Here is a 15343-nt window from a genome sequence, read left to right as displayed (position 1 = left end):
CGGTCAGACTCTCACTCCCTGGTGGACGTCTGTTGCGCCACTCCAAACACGACCCCCCCCTTTCCCCTTCCTCGAGTGTGTCTTCAAGAGGTATAGCAGAGCAGACGGATTACGCTCTCACGCAAATCCTCTGTCATTTCCAAGACTCTGTTACATGAGATTCTCAAATGAGAAGCCCTTTGCTGTACACCCGTCTGCCTTCCTCCTATTTTGCGTTCTCCCCTTTCGCTTGGCTTTTTATCTCCCTCCCGTCGCTTCATGTTTAATAGCTGTTTTTTTTTTTTTTTTGCTGTCAAGGCCTTTTTTTGCTGCTTGCGTGAAAGTGGTAAGATTCTGTTTGAAGTCAACGTGGAGAAAGAAAAAGTGTTGGTAAGGGGGAAAAAAAATTCTTGGTGTTCCTCCATAAATACAGCCATCTTCGTTTGCCGTCCTTCAACCGTGAGCTTGACCCGACTCCGTGCCTGGACGGTGCGCTCAGGCTTGGAGTGAAAATGTTTGGCATGATTCGAAACGAGTCATAACTCAGGCATCACGGCGGCTGGCTGGAAACATTCTTGTAGATCACGCCTCTAAATGGGCTCAGCGGGAGATCACGTCTGCAGCGGGAACTCTTATGAGCCACCGGACAGATGGACTCAGTGGACAGAAGGGTGGATGGATGAGCAAAGTGTTTAGATTCTGTAGAAGGTGATAAAATATATATTTTTTTGTAGTTCCCAGCAAGCAGCATAACATGTTGGCAACAAATTACCATTCACGCTTATCAGTACGGACAGTTAATCTTCAATTAAATTTGAAATGCGTGAAGTAGCTGCAGAAAAGCCATACAAGCAGGCAAGCAATCAATTATTTTGGTCCACCATCGATTATGTGCATGTGAGCAAATTGCACCGATCAATTATGGCAAAAAATTAACAATCCATTAGTTGATTAATTGCTTTTTGTTTCAATGGGATGGAAAAGGCTGTCTATTCAATTTGTGACATACTGTAGAAGATCAATCAATCAAAGACACTAATGTACCATACAAGGTACCAGTAGGGACAAAAAACAAAATTGCTATCCTATGAGGTCACATTAGAAATGCCTTCCCATCACTAATATAATTTGAATTTACGACTGATTCTGAAGATTACATTGATATGGCAACAAGAAAATGCACAGCAAAATATAATAAAAGCAAGCCAGCCAAGAGAAATTCAAACGAAGACTGTTTGGAACGAATTGGAGCAATTACAAGGAACACATATTAGCTTGTTTGTTCCAAATGTAGGTCAGTGCTTCTGATAGTCTTTAGGTCACCAAAGAAGGTCTTACAGTCCCTTAGGCCTAAACAGTAGATATTAAAAGTCTACAAGCCTTTCATCAAGTTTTTTTAATATATCAATAAATAATAAAGTTCCATAAATGTCATTTATGGAACGTTCCATGAATTAAACCAAACGTGGTTGCATCACATTTAAAGTTATGTAAAAAAAAATAAAAATAATAGGGGGACTGTGCCCCCGCAGCCCCCCCTGTATCTCCGCCAGTGCTAAAGGGGAGCAGATGTGTGCTGACTGTAAAGATTATGTGGGTCTCATTTTTAATAGCATGAAAACCCCTGGCCTTCATAGGGTGTGTAGACTTTTTATATCCGTTGAGTATACCTTTTTTTACTAGCACGCTTTAACGAGTGGAATAATGTCTCGTCCAAATAGCTGCAATGCATTTTTATTTTCCAAATTTTTTCTACACAATAAGCTTTATGTCATAGGTTAGGATTGTTACCCGACTTTATGTTGCCTTTCTCCTTGAGATGCGGGTCGGCCTGTAAAGCGTGGCGGGTGGCATATTAAATCTAATCGGAGCCTGTCACATCTGATTTGCTTGACGATTTCTGTCCGATATATCTATTTGGCCTTCCATCCAATGTTATTTGTCTATAAAAATTTGTTTTTCATGCTATATAACCCTGATCCATATTGCTTGTTGTAAAGCATCAAAAGGGGAATTTTTTGACCGCTATAAATTGTCATTTTAATTGCCTGTTGGGCCGGCGCGGTCTTGAGAAAATCTCTTTGTGATGGAATGCTGACCTTGTGGATCAACATATAAATCGAGCGGCGCTACAAAAGCGCTCGCCATCTTAGCTCTTCTGGATCCTTCTCCTCTCCGTCTGGTGTCGCCGCCGCCGCCGCCGTGCTTGACAGGGCAGGAAATCACTCTCATTTCTGCTTTAATTCCTTCTGATCAAACATGTCGCTCCCAATCAGCTACGTTTGATTAGGAGACGGCCGTATCGCAGCCTGGCAAGCAGGTAATGGCTGACAGTTTCATATTTCACTATTATTGCATTACACTGTGTGGGAGGGGGGGAGGCGTGAGAGAAAGAAACACGTTATTTCCCACAGCAGGAGCTTAAAATGTAGCGTTTTTATATTTAGAAACTCTATCAATGCTTTTTTTGGGGGGTATTCTCATCATCTTGTCTTCTCTCCGCAGAGATATGGGGTGTAGGCTTCCGAAATTGCGCAAAGCCGAAGAGACGCAAAGCCCCGGCAACATCTATTCCACGCTAAGAAGGCCTCAGGTGGAAACCAAAGTGGGCGTGGCCTATACGTACCACTTCCTGGATTTTCTGTTGGGGAAAGAAGGTAAATAAATGCTTGGAGTTGTTTTTTTCCTTCCTCAATTTAGGATTAGGACACAAAAATGGGTTTGTGACTCGGTTCCGGCAACATTGATGAAATGTCACAACTGGATGAGGTTTCCGTATTTGTCACAGTTCCGCTTCATCTGGGGGGAAACCCATTCCTTGTAATTGCCATTTGGTCCTCAGCCAAATCCATTTTTTTTTCAAATACACCCCCGCCATAACAGAACTCCAAAGTTAGCTGTTTTTCCGCCATTGTGAGTTGGAACAACTTCCAAAGTTGCTTTTCTATCTTTCACCAGAGAAATGAAATGTTTAGGTCAGCAACTCTGCGGAATGATTGTTTTCATACTGTGAAAGTCCTGAAGGCAAAAAAAAAAAGTGGATGCAAGAATGCGAGACGTGCCCTCTTCCTCGCACAACCGTTCCGATCAGTCGATGAATATTAGTCCGCTCGTGTGGGCGTGCGCTCGCAGCATCTTGACAAAACTTTTGACGGCAATCCTCCCGAGGCAGGCGGTTTCTAAATATACAAATTATCTCGGCTGTTGACGCAAAACAAAACGGCAAGCGTTAAAAAGCAGATAGAAGAAAAAAAAAAAAAACGGCTGCTGTGGCCTACATGGCAAGCGAGCGCCATGTACAATATGAAGCGACAAGCCCCAACAGGTGCAAGAAGCTCACGGAAATCCTCCGCGGCTGACTCGTCGATACGACACTGGAACAGACGTCAGGGGTGAACTTAGCTTTTGCAACAACAAACATCTTTAATAGAATCCTCGTAATAGCAAACTTAAAAAAATATAAATGATCATAGAGATGAGTCAAAAGATTCGACCCCCCCTGGACAAATTTCATCCCGAAGCACATGAAACCTTTTTTTTTTTTTTTTGGTCTCTTTTAAGAACAGAGCTACTGTTATCTTCCAGCAGACAGGTAGGTCATTTATATGGTAAACTCACTGATGCCATCTTAAGATGGCTCTACTCACATGGCTATTGTGAAATGAGCGTGTGTGTCTGTGTGTGTGTCTGTGTGTGTCTGTGTGTGTGCTTCCACTCTCTTTCCATTTGCAATACAGAGAGCAAGAGGAGTGAAGGATTCCTGCAGGATTATTTGATTGTTTGTGGAGATTGAGAGACCCCATTCCCAGGAAAGGGATTTATTTGTATTTATGTGTGTGTGTGTGTGTGTGTGAGGGGGTCGATATCGGCTATGACATTGTGTGGGGGGGGGGGGACCACGGTCAAGTCCGCACTCTAATTCAATTGAGTTGCCATTAATAATAACATTTGCCTGCCAGCGTGATTTAATGACTCTTGGACAGTAATGAAAAACAAATATCACAGCTGCTTCCCCCTCTGAGTGTTTATGAAACTAAAGTGGGAGAAGTATTTTCCGCTCAGTCTTTGGATCAGAGAGCTGTCTGCTTACGTTAGAAAGGAAAGGATGCAAAATAGACTAAAATAGGAGGAGAAGTTAAAATTTTCCATATTTCGCTTGAGGCTATTTCATTCACACATTGATGCTTTTTAGGGAGGCCCCGCCCACCAGAGATTTGCAGATTTGCCTGAAGCCAATTCTAGTTTACTGTCACTCTTAAAATATTGCTAATAAAAACCCAAAAGGTTAGATATAATATAAAGTTAGCAATATAAAGCCAACTTTGTAGCTCAGGATTATTTTGTCATTTTGTGACCTTTAAAAATGAAGAAAACATTTTGTAACCACAGCAGTTTACTTACTTAATGGAATTCTTCTTTTTTCTGTCTTCTTCTGACTTGGTGCTCCTTATGGAACCAAAAAAAAAAAACATTTCTTTTAGAGTACGCTGAGGTGTTGCACGATGTCACGCCAAACTTGGGTCCATCTTTTGGATTCAGTGAGAAAAAGCAGGAAGACATATTTTGTGGCCCCGCCCCTTCCTTGAAAAATAGAGGTCACAATCTAATTTGTATACCCTGAGGGGTATCCGAATTTTGTTCCCTGTGACTAGGTCACGCTTGACGGAATGTGGTCACTCGCTCGGCCGGCCGGCCGGCATTCACATATTTGCCCTCCGGGTCAGACGTGTTGCCATAAAGCGCAAATCAAATGCCTTATTACGCTTTTATCATCCAACAGCTGCACCCTATGACATCATCTCGCCTTGAAATGTCATCTTGACTGTATGAAGGTCCCGAGTACAGACAGTGACTGCATGGTGAAGCAGCGGCAAGGAACACAATGGAGTCAGGAGAGACCAAGGAGCCCTTTAATGGAGAAGAGACAAAGTGTTAGTTGGTCAAGATGGTGGAAAAAAAAAAAATCTATTTAAAAGGTGTTAGAGTGGAGGATGTGCGAGGGACTCGGTATGGTGCCGTGCGGCGGGATTGAAGCTGCTGATGACTTGGCGCTGCCCTCAGCTCATTAAAACTACAACATGTGGATAATTTGCAGCTAAATTTCTATGTGTGATGGTTTTAAATATTTATATTTTTTCACTACACAATGATAATTGGAATCGGGAGCAAAATAATCAAAATTTCATGACATTTAAAAATGTCTAGTGAGTGATATTCCTCCAAATACGCTGATTTAAATTCATTAGATGGGGACGGATGAAAATATAAAGAAAGACTGGGGAGGTTGTGCCCTCGCGACCCCCCCTCTAGCTCCGCCTGTGGTTATATCTACAAGGTTTCTACTGCTAATTCAAATGTTCAAATCTCAGCAAAATCGAAGGAATGCCAATGAAAATTCAAAAGCAACACACGCTTGGTCCACTTTAAGCTCCAAGCAATTTTTTTTTTCCTCCTCCTCTCCTTCACATTCCCTCTTAAGTGGATCCCTCTCCACAGATGCTGACCAACAACCTTTGTAGCCCCTGCGGCTGCATTCCCAGAGCTGTAGGGAGCTCCCGGCTGCAGGAAGTTGATTGTTTTATAGCCACCGTTTTGGCGCAGATCCCCGCCTGAAACCTCTGCAAGTCATTAGAGGGCAATCTGAATAAAAAGTCAACCTCCAGCAAGGAAAGGATAAGCCTTGAGGGCGCCTGTGAGCCCTAATCCTCATTCGTCACCTGGCAGGCTTTAATGCTTCCTCTCTCTGGGTGCTCTACCACCATACGTACTTTATAGTCATGAACAATATTTATTCATATAGGATTTTTAGAGCTGCAATGCCCTTCAAATATAGGTCATATATTTGAGCTGGGCAAAATATTAGGTACACATCACTCACATGACCTCAGAATGGTCGCCCCATTTTTTTTGCGTCGAATTCCCTCAGCGGCAGATGGCGGCATTTATGGCGAGTGTTAATGGTTGCACCCAGATAACTTTTGTGTTCCCCGATTGAGAAGTTTCATCCTGAGGGCGGGTGAGCCTTGGTGGAGTTAATGGCGACTAATGACATGGAGCTTTGTTACCACCAGCGCCAACCAACATGCTCTCCAGCTGCTAATATAATCATTACCATGCTGTTCTGGAGACAGCCATTTATGTGTTTGGTGGATGAAAGCCTTTCTCGCTTCCAAATATTTCTGCCAAGATGGGCTTTTTTTCCCCCTCTTCCTGTTGGAGGAGCAATTTGTGTGTGTGTTCTTGTCTTTTTATGTTTACGTGACGTTGATGTTCTACCTTTTGTTGTGTGTGGACATGTGGTGAGTTCACAAAAAAAGAAAAATGCAAGATGAGCTGCCCCTGTGTGTGTCCGTTCTCGTGCATGCTTGTGTGCATCTGGCTACGTGTGAGCACACCAGATGATGGAGAACAAATTGAAAATGAGATGGCTCACATTTTTTTCTCCCCCCCCCCTTCTGTGCGTGTCTTTTAATTTATTCCAGTTATTTTCTCTTCTCCACACCAATGCAAATGAGACTAAATCCATTTCCGTTTGTCCTCCAGAGGTGCCAGTATCGTCGGTGCTCTGCCTGTCTTCAGTCCGGGAACTTCCCGTCCAGGTCCGGGAGCTTTACGCGCAAGGTTTCGTCCTGGTTTCCGTCCACCCGTTCGTGCACCCTTGCGGGCCGCATCACGCCCGTATCCAGCGGCAGCTCCATCGGGCCGTGCTGGTGCGAGAAACCCCAAGGTATCAGTCCTTCCCTAATAAATTGAAGCTAAAGGAATTTTTCTTTTAAGACAATTCATTCAAGAGGGGGGTGTTTTTTAAAAAATGCACATCTAATTATGAAGGAATAGGCAAACAGGTGTCGGGCGTGTGCCGCACCACCCCCACCGATCCGGTTAGTGGCCGGCACCCGTCTCTGTGGAGACGGCTGATTGCATCATCAGCCTTCACCAAAGAGCCACTGAAAGCATGAAACCATCTCTTCACTCTTTGATGAACACCCCCTGCTCTATTTTTTGTCCCCCTTCCATCCATTTTTTTTTCCCTCTACATCACCGCTGGCTTCTATCATTTAAAAAAAAAAAAAATGGACAGTGAGTGGAAAAAAAAGCGACAGATCAACTGTTTCTAGCCGGGAGCACATAATATTACCTCGTCCTTCTCTCTGACCTCCTTCCAAATATGAAGAGACATATTTCAATACTCCTTTTTTATTATGATTTTTGACTTTTTTTTTTATGATCCCATCTTGCAACGGTGCAATTTTTTTCCTCCCCTCTTTCGTCTAATAAATCTATTGTGAGAGTGATGGAGGAAAAAAAAAAAAAATCAACCACTTCCTCCCAAAACAGAACATGATGGTTTTTGCCTGTGATCATTCCAGTTGAGTGAGCTCCCACGAACACGAGCAAAATGTCTGCCACAGCTTCTAAAGCGTTCAAAGTGTAATGGAAGTGGGTAATGACGCCGCCGGGTGATAATGAAAAGGAAACCATCCCGAGCGGCCGGCCGTTGAGGCTAATGTTAAAACAGCATGACGGCATTATCTGCTTCACAGAATTTCCTGACTGATGTTTGGAATATCTCCATTTGCAGTTGCCACGAGAAAAGATGGTGGAAGCATCGTCTGGAGACGGACGTATGCGCGGCCGGTCATCAGGCGGCCGACCCGGAGGTGATCCAGAACTACGTCAAGAGAGTGAGTTCAATATTTTCCCATGAAATGTTTTTGGAGAATAATGCTCCTCTTTGTGGGTGGAATCAAAGAAATCAGTGTTGTCCAATCTCGCTACCACAGGCAGCTTTGCTCACATTGCCACTTTTTATGGATCAATACGATTGGATGGACTAAATATTATTTAAATGTTGGCATTTTCAGTTCAAAACAATTCACTGGCAGCACAAAATTCCCACTTGTTGCATCTGTGTGTCAGATTTAACCTTTTAGACGCCGAGCTAACATTATTTTCTTTTCCTCCCCTGCTTCTAAATTCACCCCCCCCCCCTAAAATCCAACAATGGGAAATGAAAATGTGCTCTATTGAATAGATTTGCATCTGAACGCCCAAAGAGCGCACACAAAAGGAAACGTGATTGGATGGAAAACGCGTATGACAGAGTCTAATGTGATCGGCTCCAGCGGCGTGATATGAATAGCCAATCGGATGAGAGGAGCCTGATAAGCATCCACGTTGATTGTGTGCGGCTTTTTTTTTTTTTTTGGGCGAGCGCTCGCCAGCCCTCCCACTCTCAATCTGGCTTCGCTCGGATTTGGCTACTTTTAAATGTATATAACAAGCGTGCGAGGTTTGACTGATTGGCGATGTCTCATTATTAGTCCGTTGGAGTTCTGGCTCCTGTCAAGCCTGTCAGCCTAAATATCAACTGACACATTCACACGTGGATGAGCCCAGATGAGGTCCTTTTGTCATTTGAATATTTGATCTTTGCACATGATTAGCATGGTTCTAATTCAGATGAATAGCATCTCGTGCCTTTGTGCGTGTGTAAATGAGGCTCGCCTAAATAGCGGTTGCATGGAGACCGGAATTATTTGCTATCTTGATGTCTTCTTTATATGTTTTAAATAATGTGATATAAATGAAAAATATATTTATGGTCCTACTGGAGAGTTGTATGTGTCTTATTAACACCTTCACTCCCATTGACGAGAATAGAGCTGGCAGAGAACGAGTTAAAGTACAGAGAGTTGGTACGGTACTTTTAAATGAGAATCTCTCGTGGTCTTCACGTCAAGTATTCTGTGACGGGCAATGACACAGCTCGCCGAAGGGGAAAGATATTGGCTGCCTCTTCCAAGGCGAGACAACCTTGGATTATGAACGTAATGGTTTGACTGACAAGACGCCAACGCGATGGGCGGCTAAATTATTGATGAAATGATTGTTATTTATCTTCCAGATCCAGGATGTAGCAGAGCAAGGCGTGATGTTTGTGGGCTTTCTCCAGCAGCCAGGAGGGGCACCTTGCTTCACGACAAACTGGGACCCCGATGAGTTATCCTCCTTACACTCCAGCCCGTCTCCCATCCACCGACACCCCCTCAGCTCTAAATCCAGCCCGACAGATCCTTCAGAACCGAGCGGTAATGATTCTGAGCCGGGCGGCGTCCCCTTTGATTCTCCGGAGCTAAATCATGAAAGTGGAGAACATGCTCGACGGGATCACAAGGCTTCACTGAGCTCAGAGGCAGACTTGCCCACTCGACCTTCAGAAGTCAACCCAAAGGAGTCCGATGAAGCAATTGAAGCGGCAAACCCATCTTCATATCATAGAGACCAAGTATGCGAAAGTCAGAACCTCAATGGACAAGAGGAACGGAGCTCGTTGGAACTCGGATTATCCTCCGATAGGCATTTTAAAAGTCCAAGTCGGCCAGACCAAAAAGAATCAGACCTGACTTGGAATAACAACCATATTTGCGTGAAAAATTCCCAAACCGGGAAGGATGACTTCCCCGCACAGGCTCGTGAGTAATCCCGTGACATCACTTCCTGTTTAATCACGTTATAGTTATTTTTTTTATCTTATGTGTAGGACTTCAACTGTTTGCCTTATACAACTCTACGGGAGAACTCAACACATCTTTGAGGTTCTACTCGCTTAGGGTGCCCTTACGAGTTCAAAAGGAGGCGGGGCTTGTCACCGACGTGGACGGTGATTGGCTCGACCACATGACTCAGCACTTTACCAACGGCGCTCAACTCATTGATGGCTTCTTCCACCTCAGAGATGATCACGGTAAATTTCGGTCGGGCTGGTTTGAGATCCAGATCCTCCACCCATCTCAATTTCTTCTCTCCAGATAACGAGGTTTCATCTGTAGACAGCGTGTTCATCTTCCATAACTCGACCGAGGAGACCACCAGCACCTCCTACGACGCCATCGTGGTCGAGCAGTGGACGGTCATCAATGTGAGACGCTTTTGTATTTTATTCAATTTGAATTATTTTTTTGGACGTCTTTAGATAAATACGTGGCAGAGTTTTTGGTTTTTTGCTGACTTCAGGGTGTGGTGGTGAAGGCCGACTACGTCCCGCTGTTGCAATCTCTGGCTCCTTACGGATGGAGGCTCATGTGTGTGTTACCCACACCCATCGTCAAGACCAACAGGTACGCCATTTTTCTGTTTTTATTTTACTTTCCTAATGAGGACGACGAATCTTTCATTGTGCCTCCATCTTAAGGATTAAGGCTGACAGAGGTAGCTAACGGGCACAACACGATTGCGGCGAGATCCAACGAATCCAACTGGCGCGTTGAATGTCTTAACATGAAACCACTTTTTCAATCTGTCAGCCAAAAGCGTACCAACTGATCTCTTCGCCTTGTTACCTGTCGTGTTTTAAAAGGCACTGAAGAAAAGAAATCATTTTGAATGCATCGTCACATTCCAGCTCCAAGGAATAAAAGATTTTTTTTTTCGTCTCTTCTCAGTGATGGGAGTTTGTCGACTAAGCAAATCCTCTTCCTTCAGAGGCCTGTTTTGCAGCGCAAGAGAAAAGACTTTAAGGTTGGTGGCGGGTTCCATCATTAGCACCAATCTAAGCGTGTCACGTCTTTATCAAGTCGTGTTACTAAATACGGAATATACAATTAAACGGTGTCTAATAATAGGTGAATTTTTCACAGCGTGCAGAAAGAATCATCAGCGAGAAGCTTTGTTGCTTTTTGTCAGGTGTCTACAGGGAAAGGCAGAAGAAAAAAAAAAAAGATGAAATCTGTCAAACGCCTCCGTTTCATTTCAGATGCTGAACCTCCGAGGTCGCCACAAGACAAAAAAACACTCATGCGGAGAAATGCTGGAGGAGGGCGAGGATAGGTCCCTCGTCTCCGAGACGGAGATGGGCAAGTTGAGACACATCAAGGAGGACGTCGAGGGGAGGAAGAACTGGGCCGGAGGAAGGACCACGGAAGGATGGCGGGAGGAAGCCGAAGAAGAAAAGGACCTCTCCTTCCTCTCGGGCAGCCTGGCGTCCATCGAGGGCGAGGAGGAGACGGATATTGACAGTGTTCTCACGTCCAAGCGGGAAAAGTCGGTGAGATGGACAGAGGTGTGCCAGCGAGGAGGCAAAGAGGAGGTAAAGCCGGACGAACGCATCAAACATCAACTCTTTTCCGGTGTCTGCTGAAAAAACTGATTTTAATTGACAAAAACAAAATCGGTATTGATGAAATTGAATAGAAATTAGTGTTGTGTGCACTTGGCTGCTTTTTTGTTGGCTCACTGTCGCTAATTGATGTGCTTTGAAAATAGGAGACAAATATTTTTGTCTAGTTTGCTACTATTGAAGAACACGCCACCGCTAGGAATGTCGTCTAGTTTGTATACTAGAACACGTTATGGTCATGTGACCCAAAGTAAAAGAAAAAAATACTTTATATTACTTGTTTTGCGTCAACTGGCATCCATGTTTTAAAAATTTGACTTTTAGCGAACAATGAAAAATTTGTGCAAGTGGAGCTGTGTATTTGGGTAAAGTGACTCTGTAAAATAGGAATTGTGTATAGTGCTATTTATTTCTTATTTTGTGCTGTGTCGGAAATGTATTTACATAAAAGTAAATGAAGCATTTCACGCAGCTTCCCCGTCGTTTATTTCATTCAATCATCACATTACGGCGTACAACATTTCCCTCGTGGAACAACTCGAATGATTCGACAATGGCGGTCCCGCTGAGACGCTCGCGTTGTTCTCCGCGGGGGGGTTTAAGGATGTGGACCAATCGGAGGCCACCTGGAAGGCTCCATTATAGTTACGCTGTGGGTTTCTCACTGAGCCATGTAATACTGCTTGCTTGTGTGGAAAAGTCAGAAGACAGCTCGGCCAAAATGGTGGAAAATGTAGATGAGCACTCAAGCACACAATATGTAAATAAATAAAAGCATTTACATGTAAAGTGTGGTTCAAACATAGGAAATTGCTTTGAGTCGATAAATATTTGGACCCGCTGCGTGACTTAAAAACATCTTCACAGATAAAATGAAATCAACGTGCAGGTTCCGACGGCTGGCCGAGAACTTCCACTCCGCCTTTTAATTCCCACCACACAAATGCATCAAAAGAAAAGGGGGGGGGGCAGATTGGGAGCAGCTACCACCACTTCTCAAAAAGAATTCTGTCTTGTGGTAGGCCAAGGCTCACAAGCGTTTGGGAAAAGGTCTCGATCATGGGAGGAGGTCCGCATAGGTAGCACAAAGTCCTCTGGGGGTCCACGTGTATCCTCAAATCTTCTTCTGTGATTCTCTGACCTAGGAACATGATTGAAGAAGGACAGGCTAGCTTTATCACAATTCACTGTGTAGTTCTGATGTCACAAGGACATTTAATGTTCTTTTTTTTTCTTTTCTAGAAATGTGGCTATAGTTACTAGAAAATAAAGAACATTGTGTTTTTGCATGAAAGTGGCAATTTTCTAGTACACTGTCTTCCAGCTACACCACTTTAAGGATAATAACGGATTAGTCGATTCATGGATTGAGAATTTTTGAGAATTGTGTCATGAGGCAAAATGGAACAACAGAGGAGCTGCTTACTGAGTTTAACTAGTTTGCGGTCAAACTGAGTCATCGGAAATGTTATTTGAATGAAAATGTCACAATGACTTACTGTTGACAAAAGGTTGGAGATGTGGCTCGATATCTGTGCTCTGCTGGGTGACATGGAATTTGCACGTTAGCTTGTCAGGAAACTCCCTGCAGGCCCGCAGGATCGGATTCTTGGGAACCAGAAGGTAAGGTGGAAAAAAAAAAATGTTAGTATGCATGCATTGAATGTGTCATGTCAACAACATCCTACTATGAGCCTCCAGGATCGAAGAGGACACACCTTGAAGAGCAGCTCATCGGTGGTCTTGGCGCTGTAGCAGAGGTGGACCGAGCCGATGTTGCGTCCCCGCCCGCCGGAGGCCCGGCTGAGCTGCAGCAAATCGGCCGAGTGCGACAAAATGGAGTACAGCGGGTTGATGCCCACGCCGCCGGCGACCAGCAGCAGATCAACAGCAGGATCCGATGGTAAGGGGTCAAAGTAGAAGTCGCCGCCTACTCGCATTGCCACCTGAGAGCCCAGAGTGCACTGTGGGGGGGTAGGGGAGGGGGGTGAGAGTTCTGTTTTGGATAAGAGACAAACTTATTAGCCCACTCACCGCCGTGTGAACCCAGTGCGCTGGCGGGTGATTGGCAAATTTGACAGCCAGCTCCACAACGCCCTCCCTCTGCAGCAGACCCGGGCTGGAGCACATGGAGAAACCTCCCACCTTCTCCACTCCGGGGATGAAGAAGTCCACCCTGCAAACAAAGCCGGATTCTCACTTTGCAGCTTGATAAGCTCCCCCGCTCGTCCTTCCCTGGCGGCCCGCGCCACAATAGGAGAACAAGAGAACACCTGACTGTTCAACTGGCTACACAATTGCTCAACTGGAAGGTAGAAACATGCTGAGCTGAAGGTCAAAGTGGGATTGTGTGGAGAGATTGCAACCTTTGACCTCAGCAAGGACGACAGTTCCAGAAAGGTTGGTCTTAAAACAGTGGCGTCCTTCGACAGAGAAGAAGACAATAATGCCGAGCGAACAATGGCCGTCTGTTTAGCTCAACCTCCAGCGTCATGAATAGACCACATATGTTCCACCCACCACCTCATCCTGCTCTTCTTCTAACACCCGCAGACGAACAACTTAACAGCCCCTTTTTTCTCGCAAACTCGAGGCTTTCCATGTATTTACATTCATTATCAAGCGCTGCAGGAGAACTTGCTGCCGGGTTCTCGGAGCTCGTCGCCGCCGCCCACCTACAGTATGCGCTCTGTGCGCGATCTGCTCATTAACATTGGCAGCGCTGACTGACAGACGCGCAACCCCCGTGAAGACAGAACTTGTTTATTCAGGAATTGTTAATTTGCTATTATTCTTGTAAGAGCCACGTGAAGGCATCTGACAATACGGCTGCAGCACTGAATAATATATGATATATATTATTCATATGATAAAATAATTTCCACAGAGTCATAATTGAAATTAAATATTGAATAGAAACTGATTTTACTGTATCCTTTAAAAGTACAGATTATTATTGCTGACATTGGTTCACCTTTTCCTAAAAAACAAGCCAATGCGAGTGAAACACTGCCCTCCTGTGGTGAAAAAAAGTACTGCAGCCTTTGTGAAAAACACGCTCAATGGGTAACCATAGTTACTCTGGACCTCCAAGGTAATTTGTTATTTGAACAACACTGAATAGAAATCCAAACATGTGCAATATTGTTTTTTTCCATGAGGACTCTACTCACCATTGTCCTGCTTTGAAATTAAAGTCCGGATGGGCGGTTAACCTGAGACGTTTTACTGCCTCCGACTCATTCGTGATGCCGCATACTTGAGCAGGATACACCGTCTGTGTGGAAATTGGGAGATTAAGCATTTGATCTACATTTTATAATAGGCCTATGGATAAAAATTTAACATCTTACATTTTGTCTTTGGTTGTTTGCTGTCCTCTCTAGGTGGTCCATTTGTTGTTTGGAGGACATATTTCCTCTGATATAAAAAAAAAAGGATTTGCTTATTTGCAACTGTTTGTTTTTTCCAATTAAAATGTGTCTCCTCAATATAGGTTGGGAAACATTGGACCACTACAAAGTTCCGGATGAGCAATTTGGAAAGTAGATCCGACGATAAAAGTAAGGTACTAACTTTCTGTCATTACCTTTAGAAATTCGGAAGTGCACATTATGGGGGAAAATAACACTAAAACACAGAATTAAAATTGTCAAGTGCACTCACCGTGTGATGGAGCAGGGAGAAGGTCGGAGACGGCGGAGTAGGCCAGTGGTGGAACACGATCGAGAGAAACTCCGGCCAGCGGACGTCAGGACGCAGTGGACGCTCATCTCTACCTGAGAAGATATCAATGCGCGGTCAAAAGCAACATCTCGCGTGAGTTGTCAAACAACGACGTAACAGAGGTGTGATATTTAAACATCCTATCCATATAAATGAGACAATATTGCTTTTACTTATTATTCATATTCCCGTATAAGTGATAACCTAGGTTATTAGCGTTGACGTTAACGGAGTGAAGAAATGATCACCCCGGTGCATAACATTATTACCGGTTTGCACATTTAGCAGCGATCCTAACAAAAGCATCACGGTTTGGATGGACGACGATAATAAAGAGTCAGAAAAGTTCTTCTTACCAAAACGATAGAGCTGTTTTTTTCTCACAAAATGACCATCTCTGGCACTTATAGGTTATCAACCTTGGTCATGTTAGCATTGCATGACAGTTGCAAATTCTTCTTTGTTCTTATTTTGGACTTCATTGCGTCACTGTGACGTCTATCGCCCCCTGCTGTACGT

General features: G+C 44.2%; 3 protein-coding genes and 1 long non-coding RNA gene across 6 annotated transcripts in view; 2 read left to right on the top strand and 2 right to left on the bottom strand.

Annotated features, from left to right (window-relative positions):
* The window catches only part of LOC148379838 (inactive phospholipase C-like protein 2), a 23064-nt gene extending 18365 nt beyond the window's left edge, over positions 1-4699 (bottom strand). For both annotated transcript variants that reach the window (XM_088366007.1, XM_088366009.1), the window contains exon 1: positions 4381-4699. The gene's annotated coding sequence lies outside the window, so the exon portion shown is untranslated. The remainder of the gene's footprint in view (positions 1-4380) is intronic.
* rftn1a (raftlin, lipid raft linker 1a) overlaps positions 1-11570 on the top strand; it is a 13123-nt gene extending 1553 nt beyond the window's left edge. The window contains exons 2-10 of the mRNA XM_088366022.1: positions 2485-2636; positions 6523-6706; positions 7562-7664; positions 8888-9455; positions 9524-9727; positions 9792-9901; positions 9997-10100; positions 10425-10500; positions 10736-11570. Coding sequence (XP_088222148.1) covers positions 2489-2636; positions 6523-6706; positions 7562-7664; positions 8888-9455; positions 9524-9727; positions 9792-9901; positions 9997-10100; positions 10425-10500; positions 10736-11119 — 1881 coding nt within the window. The 5' untranslated portion in view covers positions 2485-2488 and the 3' untranslated portion in view covers positions 11120-11570. The remainder of the gene's footprint in view (positions 1-2484; positions 2637-6522; positions 6707-7561; positions 7665-8887; positions 9456-9523; positions 9728-9791; positions 9902-9996; positions 10101-10424; positions 10501-10735) is intronic.
* Positions 11561-15343, bottom strand: oxnad1 (oxidoreductase NAD-binding domain containing 1). The gene is made up of 8 exons (XM_088366025.1): positions 15181-15343; positions 14765-14877; positions 14452-14518; positions 14272-14375; positions 13133-13274; positions 12817-13062; positions 12598-12706; positions 11561-12239 (listed from the first exon to the last, which is right to left on the bottom strand). The coding sequence occupies exons 2-8, from the start codon at positions 14869-14871 to the stop codon at positions 12082-12084; spliced, it is 933 nt and encodes a 310-aa protein (XP_088222151.1). The 5' UTR covers positions 14872-14877; positions 15181-15343; the 3' UTR covers positions 11561-12081.
* Positions 12080-14686, top strand: LOC148379836 (uncharacterized). Of its 2 annotated transcripts, XR_015855185.1 has the most exons (3): positions 12084-12721; positions 12800-13001; positions 14595-14686. It is a non-coding gene; the product is annotated as an uncharacterized LOC148379836 (long non-coding RNA). The 2 variants fall into 2 exon arrangements; XR_015855184.1 differs by lacking the exon at positions 14595-14686 and having other exon boundaries at positions 12080-12721; positions 12800-14021.

The sequence above is a fragment of the Syngnathus floridae genome, chromosome 21, assembly GCF_059516105.1.
Source record: "Syngnathus floridae isolate MCC-2025c chromosome 21, RoL_Sflo_1.0, whole genome shotgun sequence".
Lineage (NCBI taxonomy): Eukaryota > Metazoa > Chordata > Actinopteri > Syngnathiformes > Syngnathidae > Syngnathus > Syngnathus floridae.
Note: the sequence above shows the minus strand (reverse complement) of the source record. Positions and strands in the feature narration are given on the sequence as shown.